This window comes from Saccopteryx leptura, chromosome 2 (genome assembly GCF_036850995.1).
Source record: "Saccopteryx leptura isolate mSacLep1 chromosome 2, mSacLep1_pri_phased_curated, whole genome shotgun sequence".
NCBI lineage: Eukaryota > Metazoa > Chordata > Mammalia > Chiroptera > Emballonuridae > Saccopteryx > Saccopteryx leptura.
Genome location: NC_089504.1, coordinates 335,655,822 through 335,670,191, shown reverse-complemented (window position 1 = coordinate 335,670,191; position 14,370 = coordinate 335,655,822). Strand labels below are relative to the sequence as shown.

Sequence of the window (14,370 nt, the reverse complement as noted above, 5' to 3'; positions counted from 1 at the left end):
CAGAACTTATCAGCAGCATCACTGAGGGTGGGGCCTGGAAGTATGAAATTCAAATTCCTGAGAAATTGTGCCGCACATTACATACACACATCCTCTCAAAGTTAGTTTACTGTGTCATTCTCAGGAAGAAACAATCACCTACCCTGGCCAGCTAGCTCAGCTGGTTAGGGTATCCTCCCCACACACCAAGGTTGTGGGTCCCATCCTGGGTCAGGGCACATACAAACAACAACCAATGAATGCATAAATGTGGAACAACAACAACAACAAAAAAAAAATATTTCTCTCTCACTCGGTCTTCTTTCCTTTCTAATAATCAATCAATAAAAATAATAGTAATAAAAATAACCCATTAATTCCTCCTTATGCTAAAAAAAACCTGCCAGGCATACCGTGAAGCCCCAGAAAATAACCATGGACGTAAAAATTGCAAACTCCTCAATGGCCAGGCCATGGACTGGCACACAGCTAAGATTTTCAAGGCCATCAGGTGCCATAGAAAGCATCCAACCTGGGGGTTAGGAGGGTTGGGGCTCAGGTACAGCTGTAACTCAAATTCAGTGTGTGATAGACTAGTCTGATGAGCCTTGAGGACTGGGGTAGGGTTCAGAAACTGTGGGTTCCTCAGGGTGGGGACTGCTCAGAGAAGATGGGGTCCCTGGGTCTTCAGGCTGGGGGTCTTCATTGGATTCAGCATCCTCCCTCACCCCAAGCCCTGCCAGCCTTTTGCTGGCCTCCCACAGCTGGTGAGCCACCCGGTCATCTCTGGCAGCTGGAGGCACCTCTTCCACACGGCAGTTGGCAAAGTATCTCCCACTGAGGGGTTCAATGCCCTCCTGTAAAGCACAGTACAGGGGAGTCTGGGCACCCCCTCCTGGTGCTCGGAGCACCAACCAAGCCAGTGGGCGCAAAAGTGGGCGCAGCCATCCAGGAATGTGGCGCAGGAACAGCTCTGAGTTCACAGGCCCTGTGGACAAGAGAAAGGAAGGACTGAGGAGGACTGTGGATGATGGTCCAGGGTAAGAGCTGCAAAAAAAATGGGCTAGAAGGGAGTGGGGAACAGAGTCCACCCAGTTCCAGGGAAACAAAGGTAATATTTACTGAGCACTCAGGGTCCCTACAAGGTGACCTCACGCATTTCCAACAGCAAGCCTCTGCCTCCAAACTCCTTGTACATCCCCATCTCACAGATCTTGCTCATGCTGTGTCCCCAGGTTGGTACAATTCTGTCTCTCTCCATCTTTTCTTCCAGCTCAAGTCCTGTTCCTTTGTTTAACCAGAAAACATTTATTTACACCTATGGTAGACCAGCCATTCCTTTGGACTATAGAGATATGGAGTGTATAAAGGCTTGATAAAGATTAGTTGTGGTTATTATCACTATTAATAATTACTAATGAGCCCTGGCTGGTTGGCTCAGCGGTAGAGCGTCGGCCCAGGGTGTGGAAGTCCCGGGTTCGATTCTCGGCCAGGGCACACAGGAGAAGTGCCCATCTGCTTCTTCTCCACCCTTCCCCCTCTCCTTTCTCTCTATTCCCCCCCCCCTCGCAGCCAGGGCTCCATTGGAGCAAAGTTGGCCCCGGGTGCTGAGGATGGCTCTATGGCCTCTGCCTCAGGTGCTAGAATGGCTCCCATTGCAATGAAGCTCCGCCCCAGAGGGGCAAAACATTGCCCCCTGGTGGGCATGCCAGGTGGATCTTGGTCAGGCACATGCGAGAGTCTGTCTGTCTGCCTCCCCTCCACTTCTCACTTTGGAAAAATTACAAAATAATAATAATAAAACTACTAATAATAATTACTAATGAGCCATAGGCAATGACTACCTAAACTGCGGTATGGTAATATGGGTTGGGCAGATCTTGTTATCCTGTAACCTGTTCACTAAAGGCAGTGACAGAGTGACTGTCACTTTTTTCTTTTTATTTCTTTCCTTTTTTTTTTTTTTTTTTTGACAGAGACAGAGAGTCAGAGAGAGGGACAGATAGGGACAGACAGATAGGAAGGAAGAGAGATGAGAAGCATCAGTTCTTCATTGCAGCATCTTAGTTGTTCATTGATTGCCTTGACGGGGGTTGGGGGGGGCGCTGCAGCAGAGCGAGTGACCCCTTACCCAAGCCAGCGACCTTTGGGCTCAAGCCAGCGACCATGGGGTCATGTCTATGATCCCACGCTCAAGCCAGTGACCCTGTGCTCAAGCCTGCAACCTTGGGGTTTCGAACCTGGGTCCTTCATATCCCAGTCCGATGCTCCATCCACTGTGCCACCGCCTGGTCAGGCTTCCTTTTCTTTTTTCCTAAGTGACTTCCCTTAATTTACAAAAAGAAAAAGAGAAAAAAGGAAGGGGAGCAATTTTCCATGGTTTTTGACTATATTGTTTCTGAGGCTGAAACTATGACAATGGACTTCTATGTCACAACGAGGAGGAGAAAGTGGAAGGGGACAGTAGAGAGTAAACATGGTGACATTGTATTAATGTAGGTATTTATATCTGCTATTCTCATCCAAGGTAAGGTCAACAACTTCTGCAGCTGAAGCTCAAGTCTACTAGGGAGTCCCAGCAGTCCATGGCTGTGTTTGCTGGCTGCTAACATACAGTGTGCCAGAACCATGTTTCCGCGAAGACACTCTGAATCATACCTCCTTGAGGATGGACACCCTTGCATGTCTCCGAACTACCACAATCTCCATTTCATTGTCTGAAGAGGCAACATTAATTTCTTTATTGAGTGGTACACTATCAGCAGATGTTTTGTCACTTGCGAGGAGTCCTAGATCCAAATGACCTGTGTCCTGGCCTCCTACAGAATTACTGTGCTCTTGAACTACTGCAGCTGCCAATACAGTGTCCATATTTACTAATTCTGGGTCAGAGCTGATGTCAGACATAACATAATGAGCTACAACCGGAGCTCATTAGTGCTCCTTTTAGTGGAAGAGCAAGTGAATATTACAGCAGTTTTAAAAGGCAAGGTTTCCACAACCAATTGCTAGTTCTTTGCATTCAGCAAAGTCATTTTGAGGATCAGTTGCTGATCTAAGTGAAAAATCAGATTTTATGCCACTTGCAGAATTGAAATGATTTAGCCAACGTCCCTGTTGCTTCAGAGGAGAAGAATAAGCATTATTAGTCATAACTTAAATTCCTTTTTTCCTTCCAAAGGCTAAAGTAGGTCTACTGGCAGGGATGGGTCTTATTCATCAGTTGACTCATTCAGACTAAAAGCCAAAATGCTTAGAGTGGACCTCCAGACCCTGGCTGACCCTGCCCATCTCTATACCACATCTCTTGCTATTTTCCCCTCTCACTCTGTTTTAACCACACCAGGCTCTCTGGTCTTTCTCAAGCACACCAGGCACTTTGGCTTCAAGGCTTTGTACTTGCTATTTGCTCTGTTTTTTACATTCTTGTCCCCAGAAGCCACATGACTCATTCTTTCATCTCCTTTAGGCCTCTATTCAAACTTTACCTTTTCAGATATGCCTTGCTTGACTGCCATAGATAAAATAGCACCCCCAGTCATTTCGTATTCCCCTTAACCTGTTTTATCTTTTTCCATAGCACTTTATCACCACCTGCCATTGTAGATATTTTTTAGTGATCTCTTCCTCACCTAAACTAGAATGTGAACTCTACAAGAATGTGGTCTTTGTTTTGTTCACTGCTATATTCCTAGTACTGAGATTAATGCCTGGTACATAGTAAGTATTCAGTAAAAGCTTACCCTCTTCACCTCCCCTAGTAAATGCTTCTTGAAGGAGTAATCATTGCCCTGTCCAGGTAGCTCAGTTGGTTATGGTGTCTTCCCAATAAGCCAAGGTTGCAGATTCGATCCCCATTCAGGGCACATACAAGGATCAACCATGAATGCATAAATGAGACAACAAATTTATATTTTTCTCTCTCTTTTTCCCTTCTTCTTTCTCTAAAATCAATCAATAAATAAAAAGTAATCATTAGCTATCATCCTCATTATCATTATATTATAGTCAGTCCAGTCATGAATGGCTCCTTGGGGTGAGAACCTGGGCCTTACTCATGGCCATACCCTACCCAGTAGTCAGCATCCAGCTGGTGGTGTGAAAGCAAGAACCCAGACAAAAGAGAGCATGGTTCCAAGATAAGCAAGGAACAGGTCTCTCCTTGGACCATGCTTCCTTCCTGCTCTGAGATTCTGTAGCTCAATAAGAGGCTGAGGGAGCCTGACCTGTGGTGGTGCAGTGGATAAAGCGTCAACCTGGAATGCTAAGGTCGCTGGTTCGAAACCCTGAGCTTGCCAGGTCAAGGCACGTATGGGAATTGATGCTTCCTGCTCCTCCTTCCTTCTCTCTCTAAAAACGAATAAATAAAAAATTAAAAAAAAAAAAGTGGCTGAGAGAGCACAGGATGGGATGTAGATGGAGGAGAGGGAATCATAGCAAAGCAGAGCAGCCGAAGAGCCAGACCTCACCTGGGTGGGCTGCATAGCAGGTGACGCCAGTGCCGTCAAGCTGAGTGGCGAGCTCTCGGGCAAACAATACATTGGCCAGCTTACTGTTGGCATATGCCCGCAGTTCCTGCCGCCAGCCCACCACCGGGTGGTCCAGGTGTGTGAAGTCGAGGCGCCCTCGCTGGTGGGCAGCTGAGGATACCACCACCACGCGGCTAGGGGCGCATGTCTTCAGCCGGGGCAGCAGCAGATGTGTCAGTAGGAAGGGGCCAACATGGTTCACTCGCAGCAGCAGGTTAAAAGGTTCGCGGGTCCGGCCACAGGAACTGATCCCTGGGGCAGGGACTAGATGTAAGCAATTGCTCCGGAGAGATCCACACAGGCCTTGGTAGCCCTGTCTGTGAGATGGTGGTGGGGGCATCCTTCCCAAATGTCTACTGGCTCCTAGCAACACCTGGGCTGGAAGGGACAGCCAGCCACCCACCACCCCCTGCAGGGCCTGCTGCCTCTCACCGGCATTGTGAATAAGAATGTCCAGCCGTGGCTCAGAGCTCAGGAAGGCAGTAGCAAAGGCCTGCACGGAGGCCAGACTGGCCAAGTCCAAGGCCATGAAGATGACCTCATTGTTCCCACTCTCCTGTGAAGTAGCAAGGACTGGGCTTGTTACCAGACACTTCTCTCCTCTCCCCAGGGACCACATTCTGAGAGTCTATTTCCTACTAGTACTAAGATTCACCCCTCTGCAGTAGAATTATGTGGGTAAAGCGTAGACTCTGGATGTATATCTTGACTATGCCTCTTACTAGAATGTGACCTTGGGCAAGATACTTAATCTCTCTGGACCTCAGTTCTCTCATTGTGAAATGGGAAGCTTAATAATAGTACCTATCTTGCCTGACCAGGTGGTGGCGCAGTGAATAGAGGGTTGACCTGGAATACTGAGGACCCAGGTTCGAAACCCTGAGGTCACTGGCTTGAGTGAGGGCTCACCAGCTTGAGCATGGGGTTGCAGGCTTGAGCATGGGATCATAGACATAACTTCATGGTCACTGGCTTGAGTGAGGTCACTGGCTCTGATGGAGTGCCCTGGTCAAGGTATGTATGAGAAGCAATCAGTGAACAACTAAGAGCCACAACTATGAGTTGATGCTTCCCATCTCTCTCCCTTCCTGTCTGTCTGTATTTCACTAAAAAAAAAAAATTAAATAAATAAAAATAATAATAATAGTACCTATCTCATAGAGTTGTTATGAGTACTAAATGAGTTAATATATGTAAAATACTTAGAACAGTTCCTGGCACACTGCACTATGTAGGTACTTTCTATTATTATTAGTCTACTCTGCTTTATCCTAAAATCTACAACAGATTTCTCATAGGTCTCCTTTCACCCACCCTTGTTCCTTCAAGTCTAGACACCACACAGCCACCAAAGGTTGTTTCCATGAGGCTGCTGTGACAGTCCAGAGCCTGCTGAGGACCCTTCGTTGGCTCTCCACTACCCACCCTATAAAATCTGAGATCCTCAATAAGGTCTATAAGGACCTGCTGAACCTAGTCCTGGCCCCTTTGTTTGGCTTCTTTCCCCCATAATCTGCTCCAGTCTCATTAGTCCTTTTTTATTCCCAGTTTCTTTCTTTCTTTTTGAATTTTCATAAAAGCTCATTTAAGCCAAACTGATGACATGCCTGGAAACAAGATCTCAAATGCTCCTTTTTCCAGTTTCTCAAATCAGACAAGCTTTCTTGCCTCAGGGTCTTTGTATATACTGTTCCCCCTGCTGGTCCTTTTACTACTGTCTTCCATTAATATAACTTCTAAGAATCCTTAAACGTCTTAGAAGAGCAATTGCTTCTTTCAGGTTTCTGTGTGACTAGAACACCTGTGCACTCCCTCTTCTGCATTCTTCTTCCAGGGACTGGATCCAGTGGTGGGATTCAGCTGGTTTCCACTGGTTCGGCAGAACCAAAACCTAATTTTTTGTTGAGTTCCACGAACTGGTTGTTCAAATGGCACTTGTAATCAGAGTTCTCTGTAAGGTGGGTGCCTGGGCAGCTGCCCAATGTGGAAATCACAAATTTACATCCCTTACTCTCCCTCTCTCTTTTTATAAAGACATTGTTTTGTTTTTAAGATTTTATTTATTCATTTTAGAGGGAGAGAGAGAAAAGGGAGAGAGAAGGGAAGGAGGAGCATCAACTCCCATATGTGCCTTGACCAGGCAAGCCCAGGGTTTTGAACCTGTGACCTCAGTGTTCCAGTTCGATCCTTTACCCACTGCGCTACCACAGGTCAGGCCCTTACTCTTTTTTAACGTTCATCTGTGCAACAGCATATTCTAAGCACCCACAGTAATGTTCATTCCTTTCATAGGTGAAAAAAATTACAAGTGAGGATGTCAACCAATAAGCAATAATGGAAATATCTTAAATAACAGTTTTATTGTTTTTTTGTCAGGTATTATCTAATATTTTTAATTCATATTTTAAATCTCTTAGAATCTAGTTTTGTGTACCTCTTTTATTGTCCTTATTTAAGTATTAAATGAATGAAGTAATAAACTACTTTCCCGCCTATCATTTTTTATACTTAAAACAGTCATTAGGGCAGAGAACCGGTTGTTAAATTATTTAAATCCCACCACTGACTGAATCCCCCGGAGCCATTCTGCTCCTCGGTGTCTCCGTGTCTCAGTTCTCTGTACATTGTCCCATCCACCCCTGAGCTTCCTCACCTGGCGGAGGTCGAAGGCGGCCGCCTCACCGCGCTCCCGGCTCCGGCAGGCTAGCACCACGCGCGCTCCTCGGCGGGCCAGCTCCAGCGCCGTCATCTTTCCGATGCCGCTGTTGGCGCCTGCGGAGAGCCGGGGGGGAGCCTAGCTGAGCCAGGCGGGCCACCGCCCCCTCCGCCCAGCCTCCCGGCCACCAGCCTGCCCGCACTCACCCGTGACCACGGCTGTGCGGCCCCGCAGGCTCACGATCCCGCCGCACGGCGGGGCCTTCACCAGGTTGTAGTAGACAAGCACGTAGGCGCCCAGCAACAACCCGGCACCCAGCATCAGCGCCTCCATGCTGGCCGCGCCTCGGGATTCCGGCTCAGATCCCGCGCCTCTGGATCCCAGCCCAGTAGCAGCCGACCCACCCCACAGGGTCCTGGAAGGGCGCCGGGAGCGCCTCGATTTATGGAAGGCGGAGGTAGTGGCGGAGGCTGGCAAGAGGCAAAACAGGGGTGTGTGTGTGTGTGCGTGTGTGTGTGTGTGTGTGTGTGCGCGCGCGCGCGCGCGCGTGTGCGCGCGGGGGCACTGCGAGCGCCCCCTAGGCGTGCGTCTGCGTCCCCTGGATGTGTGCTTGGATGAACACCTTCTAAGTGCGTGTGTACATTTGGGCCCTGGGAGCGCCCTCTAGGTGTTTGCCTGCGTGAACTGCGTGAAGTGTGTGCACCGACACCTTTGGAATGCTCTCTAGGTCTGTACATGCATCCACATAGCGTGTGTGTGAATGCTTTTTTTAGTATTCAACATGCTCATGGGTCCTGGGATCACCCTTCAGGTTGTGTTCGTGCCTCTGGATCCTCTGTTGCATCTTTTATGTGTTTGCTTCCATGTCGCTGAGAGCTCCTTCAGGTGTGTACACGCATCTGTAGTCTCTGCGTGTGTGTGCTTTAATGAACATCTATTGTACTTGTTCTTTGTGTGTTGCTCTCTAGCTGAAGGCTTGCAGGAGGGGTTAACAGGGTGTGTGTGTGAGCCCTATGGGTATCAGTGTGTAGCAGAGTCCTTCGCTTCTGGAGAAGCTTGTGTACATGAATGCTCTTGTGTCTGAGCTTGTTTTGTCCTAGATACCTTGCCCTCCACAAACCCTTTTCTTTCTTTCCTTCTTTCTCTCTCTCTCTCTTCTCTCTTTTTCTTTCTCTTCCTTTTTTCCTTTTCCTTCCCTTCCTCCTTCCCTCCCTCTTTTTTTCTTTATTTTTCTCTCTTTCAAGACTTTATAGAGAGGAGAGAGGAGAGAGAGAAGTGGTGGTGGTGGTGGAGGAGCTGGAAGCATCAACTCGCAGCAATTACTTCTCCTATGTGCCTTGACCAGGGAAGCCCAGGGTTGGAATAGCGACCTCTAGCGACCTCTGCACTCCAGGTTAATACTTTATCCTCTGTGCCACCACAGGTCAGGCTTTTTTTCTTCTTCTTTTTTTTGCAAGAGAAAAAGAGGGAGATGACAAGCATCATCTTGTAGATGTCACTTTAGTTGTTCACTGATTGCTTTTTTTTTTTTTTAATAAATAAATTTTTATTTTAATGGGGTGACATCAATAAATCAGGGTACATACATTCAAAGAAAACATTTCCAGGTTATCTTGTCATTTAGTTATGTTGCATACCCGTCACCCGAAGAGAGATCGTCCTCCGCCACCCTCCATCCAGTTCTCTCTGTACCCCTCCCCCTCCCCCTCTCCCTCCTTCCCTCCCCCCACCCCCCATAGCCACCACACTCCTGTTCATGCCTCTTAGTCTCACTTTTATGTCCCACCAATGTATGGAATCCTGCAGTTCCTGTTTTTTTCTGATTCGCTTATTTCACCCCGCACAACGCTACCAAGACTCCACCATTCCGCTATAAGTGATCCGATGTCACCATTTCTCCTAGCTGAATAATATACCATGGTATATATGTGCCCCATCTTCTTCATCCAGTCCTCTATTTTTTTTACAGTGATTAAAAGCCTTTAAGCAAACTCTTGGCCAATACAGCAAGAATCCATAAAAGAGTAGTGTCCTTAACATGTTCCCCAAGTCCAAGTTGGCCCCATCACCATGCCAAATCCCTGAAAAATGCACCCCAACCACAGTTCAGTCTGTTAGGAGCTGTCACAGGGAGCAGGAGTCCAGGAAAGTTCCCCACAGGAAAAGTCTGCATGGCACTGGAATTGTTGTCACCATTCTATACTTTGCAGCTCATGTCCAAGTCCCAATGACCGCTGCTTCTAGCTGGTAATGATTCAGGTAGACTGGAAAAAGCCATTTGCAGCATGCGTGGATATGGATCACTGATTGCTTTTGATGCGTGCCTTGATGGGGCGGGGTAAGGAGGCTCAAGCCAAGCTAGCAACCCTTTGCTCAAGCCAGCGACCTTGGTTGGGATCATGTTGACCATCCCATGCTCAAGCTGGTGATTTTAGGGTCAACGCTCTACCTATTGCGCCACCATTGGTCAGGTAAGTCCTTTTATTCTTATCCTCAGCTTCTAGGATTATTCCCTATTCTTCTCACAGAGGCCAAGGAGGTGATACAGTGTGTTCAACATGGTAGTATCAGTTAAGGGCTGTCAGGATTCACTTTCCTTAGTTTGTATCTTTCTGTCTCTGCCCCCTCACCCCAATTTCTGAAGGGAAGCAGGAAGAGAAAGTGTAACATTTATCTGACTTCCAGGAGGAAATTCTGTGGGAATGGTTCTCACAGGTGGTATAAATGGGTTAAGCTCCATCACTCAAAGTAAGCGACTATGATGATAAGGTGATGGGAATAGCTAGAGAGGCAAAAGCAAGGATATCCTGGCCAGGTGAGTTGCCAGAAGGACCTAAAATCCAGTACAATTTAGTATCCATTATTTGACACTTATGGTGTACCCATCAGTGTGGTTAGCCTTGGAAATATGGAGCTGAACAACATATTTGTTTCTGTCTTTAGGGAGTTCAAGAGGCCTATTAGGGCAGGGGCTATACAGGTGGGTGGAAGCCTGGGGGCAGACCACAGATTCCCAGGGAAGTTTTCTATTTAGCTGTATTGTAGATCCAGGGTTCAATTATAGATGTTGTGGGATGAGGTGAGGGATGGAATATTAAGGAAACAAATGCATTCACCCCCAAAGCAAAAAGGTACTACTCACTTGAATAGTGTTGGGATAGACATGTAGGAGTCAGAGACTGTCTTCAGGAAAAATTTCCTGGGTAGTTTCTTATGTAAGGTCTTTGAGGAAGAAAGGTTGGAATTTTTAAAAATACTTTATTGATTTTACAGAGACAGGAAAGAAAGGGGAGCATGGAATGGGAAGTCACAACTCATAGTTGTTTCATGTTAGTTGTTCATTGCTTGCTTGCTGTATGTGCCTTGACCAGGGAAGCCCAGGGTTTCAAACCAGCAACCTTGGCATTCCAGGCCGAAGGTTTATCCACTGCGCCACCACAGGCCAGGCGAAAGGTTGGAATTTTTTTTTTTTTTTTTTTGTATTTTTCTGAAGCTGGAAACGGGGAGAGACAGTCAGACAGACTCCCGCATGCGCCCGACCGGGATCCACCCGGCACGCCCACCAGGGGCGACGCTCTGCCCACCAGGGGGCGATGCTCTGCCCCTCCGGGGCGTCGCTCTGTTGCGACAAGAGCCACTCTAGCGCCTGGGGCAGAGGCCAAGGAGCCATCCCCAGCGCCCAGGCCATCTTTGCTCCAATGGAGCCTTGGCTGCAGGAGGGGAAGAGAGAGACAGAGAGGAAGGAGAGGGGGAGGGGTGGAGAAGCAGATGGGCGCCTCTCCTGTGTGCCCTGGCCGGGAATCAAACCCAGGACTCCTGCACGCCAGGCCGACGCTCTACCACTGAGCCAACCGGCCAGGGCCAAAAGGTTGGAATTTGATTTAACAAAAGGACTCAGGGCTTTAGAATTAAGGTAATGCGCTAGACTCATCTTCTGAGGAATTGCTGTTGTAGAGAAGTGGTGGTTGAAGTAAAAAAACCTGTGTCACACCTGGGTCTAGAGAATGGATTTCTTTTTCCTTCATGACGTTCTCGAAACATTTAAATCAACAAGTTTCTCCACACTAGATTCTAAGCTCCAAGAGGCAGAAACCACATCTGCCTTGTTGACTGCTTATGGCAAATGATCTAAACAAAAATCCAAATCCTGGCAAGGGCCAGGCACAGAGGAAGGTAAAATGGTACTTGAATAAATTGCACCCAGCTAAGGCTAACAGGGAAAGGACAGAACCAGGTGATATTTCTCCCAGAATAGATGAGTAAAATATGACAGCAAATAATTGGAATAAAAGGGAGCCCCCAACTTCTTAGGTGAGAGCTCTAGACCAGAATGCAGAGGTCTCATGCTAGCTCATTTAATATCTTGGTTTTGGAGCCAATAAGAGCAGTGACCTGCACACTCTCAGAATCTGATCATCAAGCCACCTAAACTCCCTTGAATCACTCACAAAGCCACATAACAGCTTCCCTTAGCACAGGAGTCGGGAACCTTTTTGGCTGAGAGAGCCATGAACGTCACATATTTTAAAATGTAATTCTGTGAGAGCCATAAGACCTGTGTACGTTAGGCATTATCCAATAAAAATCTGGTGTTGTCCCAGAAGATAGCTGTGATTGGCTCCAGCCACCCGCAACCATGAACACGAGTGGTAGGAAATGAATGGATTGTAATACATGAGAATGTTTTATATTTTTAACATTTTTTTTTTTTTTTTTCATTTTTCTGAAGCTGGAAACAGGGAGAGACAGTCAGACAGACTCCCGCATGCGCCCGGCCGGGATCCACTCGGCACGCCCACCATGGGGCGATGCTCTGCCCACCAGGGGGGGCGATGCTCTGCCCATCCTGGGCGTCGCCATGTTGCGACCAGAGCCACTCTAGCGCCTGAGGCAGAGGCCACAGAGCCATCCCCAGCGCCCGGGCCATCTTTGCTCCAATGGAGCCTTGGCTGCGGGAGGGGAAGAGAGAGACAGAGAGGAAAGCGCGGCGGAGGGGTGGAGAAGCAAATGGGCGCTTCTCCTGTGTGCCCTGGCCGGGAATCGAACCCGGGTCCTCCGCACGCTAGGCCGACGCTCTACCGCTGAGCCAACCGGCCAGGGCCAACATTATTTTTTTTAATTAAAGATTTGTCTGCGAGCCAGATGCAGCCATCAAAAGAGCCGCATCTGGCTTGCGAGCCATAGGTTCCCAACCCCTGCCTTAGCAGATGCACCCTTACCCTTCAATTAACCCCTCCACCTTAGGCTCCTTTTCTCCAACACTTCCCCCTTTCTTGACTTCTCTTGGGAAATATGACTTGTTCAATGAGATTGTGGGATCAAGATCTAGGGGAGGGTCCCTTCTCAGGGTGATGACAGGTAGGACAGACAGGCAGAAAACATAATTTGAAGTATTTTTGTTTTTTTATATACAGAATACAGGAAAGTTTCTGTAAAGTCTAAAACATTACAATTACTATGTACACTGGTACTAGTTGTGGGGTGGGAGAAGAGGAGAGAAGTGGCAAGAAAACAAAAAAAAGAGACAAAACCAGTTTACGACAAAAACATTTTTGCTACAATAGACAATTTGAAGAAAACGCTCTACCACATATAGTACTGTACAGTTTTTAAAAACATTGAAAAAATGTCATCACTAGATGTATTTACACAAAATCCAAATACACTTTTCCTTATTTGAAATAAAATAGATGGACAGCCAGAAAAAGGATTCATTTCTCATTTGTCCATAATACACAGTAGCTACCTGTAGTGCAACTGCCGCAGAAAGGGAAAGTAACTTGGAGGTTGGGAATCATGGAAGGAGGGTGGGTAGCGATCTTTATATTAAATAAAACAATGATATTGTATAGATTTTGCTGTATGAAAACTGTATTTTTTTTTTAATATAAAACTATTGTCACTGCCACAAAATAGAACAAGTTTCTGATTATTTTACAACGGCGGGCGAGGGGGAGAGAGCAGGTGGGTGGGGAACGGTTTTGTGTTGGAGGAAGTGTCCAGACCATTGGCCTTGCCCTCCCTGCCCACGCTGTTCCTCAGCTCGGGTCTGCCGCTTTCCCATGAAATGTTGAGTACAAATATATGTGCAAATGCCCCTAGAACTTGAGAAAAGAAAAAGGATCTTTAAAAAAGTCAAAAGGTTTTCTTCATGTCATGCAAAGATTGTAGTTGAAGGGTTTCTGGTGGAGTATAGAAAAAACCCGGGCTTGGTTTGTGTACATTTTTGCATTGCAGGAGTCTTGGGTTGGGGGATAGGCGGGTGATGGGGTAGCCACCAGTCCTAGGGAACGGAGTTGGAGCGCAGCACAGGGCCCTGGTGGGGCTTGAGAGACAGCTTCTCGGCCAAGACCCCATCTTGCAGCAGGCTGGCATCGCCTTTGGGCTGTTTGGTCGCAAACTCAGTGATGCTGAAGACAAACTGCAGACACCCCAGCTTGATGTAGCTGCCATGGTGCAGTAAGGCCGTGCCTTCCCAGCCGGCCCCACTGCCCCCAATCAAGCTTGAGCTGCTGGCTTTGCAATTGCAGGGTCTCCGTGGCGGCCCCTGGGCCTGGGAACTCATCATGGCTGCCTCCTCACTTGGCTCTTCATCCTGTTTCTGGTGCCGGTGGCGCCCTGGGAAAAAGGAGATGGTCACTTGAGAGGAACAGTGAGCAGCCCAACCCTCCGGGCTATTTTTCAGATGGGTCCTCGCACCTCCCCACTTTAAGTGCTACATGACTGGGGTGAGGAATGCTCAAAAAGGAGCGGTGGAGTTTGAAATCCCCAAACAGGTGTGTACACATAAATGGGTGGGTGCACAGCACTTGGTTCTCCATGGCCTTCCTTGGGTTCAGGGGTAAGAACCTGGCCAGTGGGACCAATAAGGCATGAGACAGCACATCACTGGCAGCAAGCCAGTCACCCTGACCAGGGCCTTAGAAAATATGTCCAGAAATGGCAGGCTTTGGGGCCATGGGCCTCTGCTCCAACTTACTGATGACACTCTGCACTTTGGCAACAATACTGCTTGGGGGGGTTGGCGGGGTCTTCTCAGAGAAGTCACATGAATACAGCACATTGTCCACCGTTGTCCCGTGCTCACTGTAGTTTAACAGCTCATAATGTTTGGTATTCTGAGGAGGAGGAGGGAAGATAAGATGTGTGGTCTGCTGCGTGGGGCCTGGGGCTAAGGGGAGAGAGGACATATGGAGAAGGCTGTGC

General features: G+C 47.8%; 2 protein-coding genes and 1 non-coding gene across 4 annotated transcripts in view; 1 reads left to right on the top strand and 2 right to left on the bottom strand.

The window, feature by feature from the left end:
• Positions 1–90: 90 nt before the first annotated feature.
• Positions 91–7,660, bottom strand: DHRS13 (dehydrogenase/reductase 13). Its single transcript, XM_066363686.1, has 5 exons — positions 7,371–7,660; positions 7,162–7,280; positions 4,941–5,064; positions 4,449–4,760; positions 91–967 (listed from the first exon to the last, which is right to left on the bottom strand). Exons 1-5 carry the CDS (start codon positions 7,495–7,497, stop codon positions 573–575), a joined length of 1,077 nt encoding a protein of 358 aa, XP_066219783.1. The 5' UTR covers positions 7,498–7,660; the 3' UTR covers positions 91–572.
• TRNAP-AGG (transfer RNA proline (anticodon AGG)) lies at positions 1,401–1,476 on the top strand. The gene has a single exon. It is a non-coding gene; the product is annotated as a tRNA-Pro (tRNA).
• A 4,881-nt stretch (positions 7,661–12,541) lies between the features above and the next one.
• The window catches only part of PHF12 (PHD finger protein 12), a 53,080-nt gene continuing 51,251 nt past the window's right edge, over positions 12,542–14,370 (bottom strand). For both annotated transcript variants that reach the window (XM_066363643.1, XM_066363644.1), the window contains 2 exons: positions 14,144–14,282; positions 12,542–13,782 (listed from right to left, as the gene is read on the bottom strand). In XM_066363643.1, coding sequence (XP_066219740.1) covers positions 13,448–13,782; positions 14,144–14,282 — 474 coding nt within the window. In that variant the 3' untranslated portion in view covers positions 12,542–13,447. The remainder of the gene's footprint in view (positions 13,783–14,143; positions 14,283–14,370) is intronic.

Excerpts from the sequence above, each read along its gene's own strand:
- DHRS13 (XM_066363686.1), bottom strand. The coding sequence starts at position 7,497 with ATGGAGGCGCTGATGCTGGGTGCCGGGTTGTTGCTGGGCGCCTACGTG. Across the intron at positions 4,761-4,940 it reads CATTCTTATTCACAATGCCG|GGATCAGTTCCTGTGGCCGG; the intron begins GTGAGAGGCAGC and ends TCCCTGCCCCAG. Across the intron at positions 968-4,448 it reads CTGCTATGCAGCCCACCCAG|GGCCTGTGAACTCAGAGCTG; the intron begins GTGAGGTCTGGC and ends TCTTGTCCACAG.